This window comes from Dasypus novemcinctus, chromosome 27 (assembly GCF_030445035.2).
Source record: "Dasypus novemcinctus isolate mDasNov1 chromosome 27, mDasNov1.1.hap2, whole genome shotgun sequence".
Lineage (NCBI taxonomy): Eukaryota > Metazoa > Chordata > Mammalia > Cingulata > Dasypodidae > Dasypus > Dasypus novemcinctus.
This window is the reverse complement of record NC_080699.1, coordinates 29855269-29857059: the sequence shown is the minus strand read 5'-3', so window position 1 is coordinate 29857059 and position 1791 is coordinate 29855269. Positions and strand designations below refer to the sequence as shown.

The window sequence follows — 1791 nt, the reverse complement described above, 5'->3', positions numbered from 1 at the left end:
ATTGACAAATAGTAAACTCTTAAGAAATGTTATTCAAATCATGATGAGATAGTAATGATGATGCTTATGACATTAAGAAACTAATTTGTCCAAGGAAATTCCTTTTCTCCTTATTGACTGGAAAATCGAGACTTGGGGTTCTACATCTATTTAAACCTTAAGATCCTTCCTGTCTCCAGTTTTGAGACTCTTCAAATATAGCTTGTGTCCAAGAAGTGATATCAGGAAAGAAACACTAGATTTACCACCTCATTGCATACTGCAGTTGGAAATTTCTTGGCAGAACAACGTTGTGCTCCTCTGGCAAAGTAATAATTGAGCCAGTCATCACCTTTGCACAGCTCCTGAGGCTTTTATGTAGGACGTACAGGGAATAAGTTCTAGGGTACTCATTTCATGTTTGAACTTATCTAAAAGTTCAGGTCATCAGAATGTGATTGAAGTTTAAAAACTAATGGGAAAATAGTTTTAGCTCCCTTGTGAGTCCTCACAAGTATGTTGGTACCCTGATGCATCCCTCAGATTCTCAAGTGTCTGTCTGACAATCTTTACAGTCAGTGTTCTGAGGCACCAAGGAAGTTCTTTTGCCTCTTCCATAGTTTCTTCATGGCCATGATTACTTCCTTATTTCTCAGGGTATAGATGGCAGGATTCAGCATAGGGGTGACCATTGTGTATAGCACAGAGACCACTTTGTCCATGGGGAAGGTCCTAAATGGCCTTGCATAGATATAGATGCATGGCACAAAAATTAAGGTCACCACAGCAATGTGGGAGGCACAGGTGGACAGAGCTTTCTGGCGGCTCTCCTGGGAATGACTTCGGAGCATGATTAACAGTGCTGTGTAGGATCCTAGTAGCACCAGAAAACACATCAGGGTCACCAGGCCATTGTTAGACACCATCAGAAGCTCTAAGACAAATGTATCTGTGCAGGCCAACTTGATCAGCTGGGGCACATCACAGTAAAAGTTGTCCAATTTGTCAGGCCCACAGAATGGCAGCCAGATAGTCAGTCCAACCTGTACAATGGAATGGATGAAACCCCCTGCCCAAGAAGCTGCCATAAGGAGCCCACAGACTGTCCGATTCATAATAAGCATATAGCGCAGGGGCTGGGAAATGGCTACATAGCGGTCATAAGCCATGACAGTCAGCAGGAAGATTTTGATGCCCCCAATGAAGTGGAAGAAGAAGAGCTGGGTCAGGCAACTGCCAAAGGAAATGGTGGGGTTGCCTGAGAGCAGGTCAACCAGCATCCTAGGTGCCGTGATTGAAGAGTAGCAGAAGTCCAGGAAAGAAAGATTGCCCAAGAGGAAGTACATGGTTGTGTGCAGCCGTGGGTCAGAGGTCACTATGGCCACAATGAGGAGATTTCCAGTTACAGTCATAAAATACACAGCAGAGAAGACAATGAAGAAGAGGTACCGGAGCTCCCAAACCTGAGAGAGCCCCAGTAGTACAAATTCCATCACCTGGGACTGATTGGCTGGATTCATCTGCTTGGTATAACTGGTAAATGAACCTGTTAAGGAAAATGGACATATTCATCATAAGACCCACAAATTTCTGTGAAATAATTCCATTTGTTCCCTCTGAAGAATGCTCCACTATGTGAATACCATAACAGAAATGCTTTCAGTGGTTCTATAGGACGCCAGTATTTGAATATCATATTGACACAATTGAATGTCAGGGGCATAAAATTCAGGATAACACTGACATAACTTATGGCCTATGAGAACCAAAGATAATCAGACCTCGAGAATTGAGAAGTGAGATATAGAAGAA

At 43.0% G+C, this 1791-nt stretch overlaps 1 protein-coding gene across 1 annotated transcript; it reads right to left on the bottom strand.

The window, feature by feature from the left end:
* Positions 1–554: 554 nt before the first annotated feature.
* On the bottom strand, positions 555–1499 carry LOC101429181 (olfactory receptor 4D5). The gene has a single exon (XM_004459567.2). It carries the CDS (start codon positions 1497–1499, stop codon positions 555–557), a length of 945 nt encoding a protein of 314 aa, XP_004459624.2.
* Between the last annotated feature and the right edge of the window lie 292 nt (positions 1500–1791).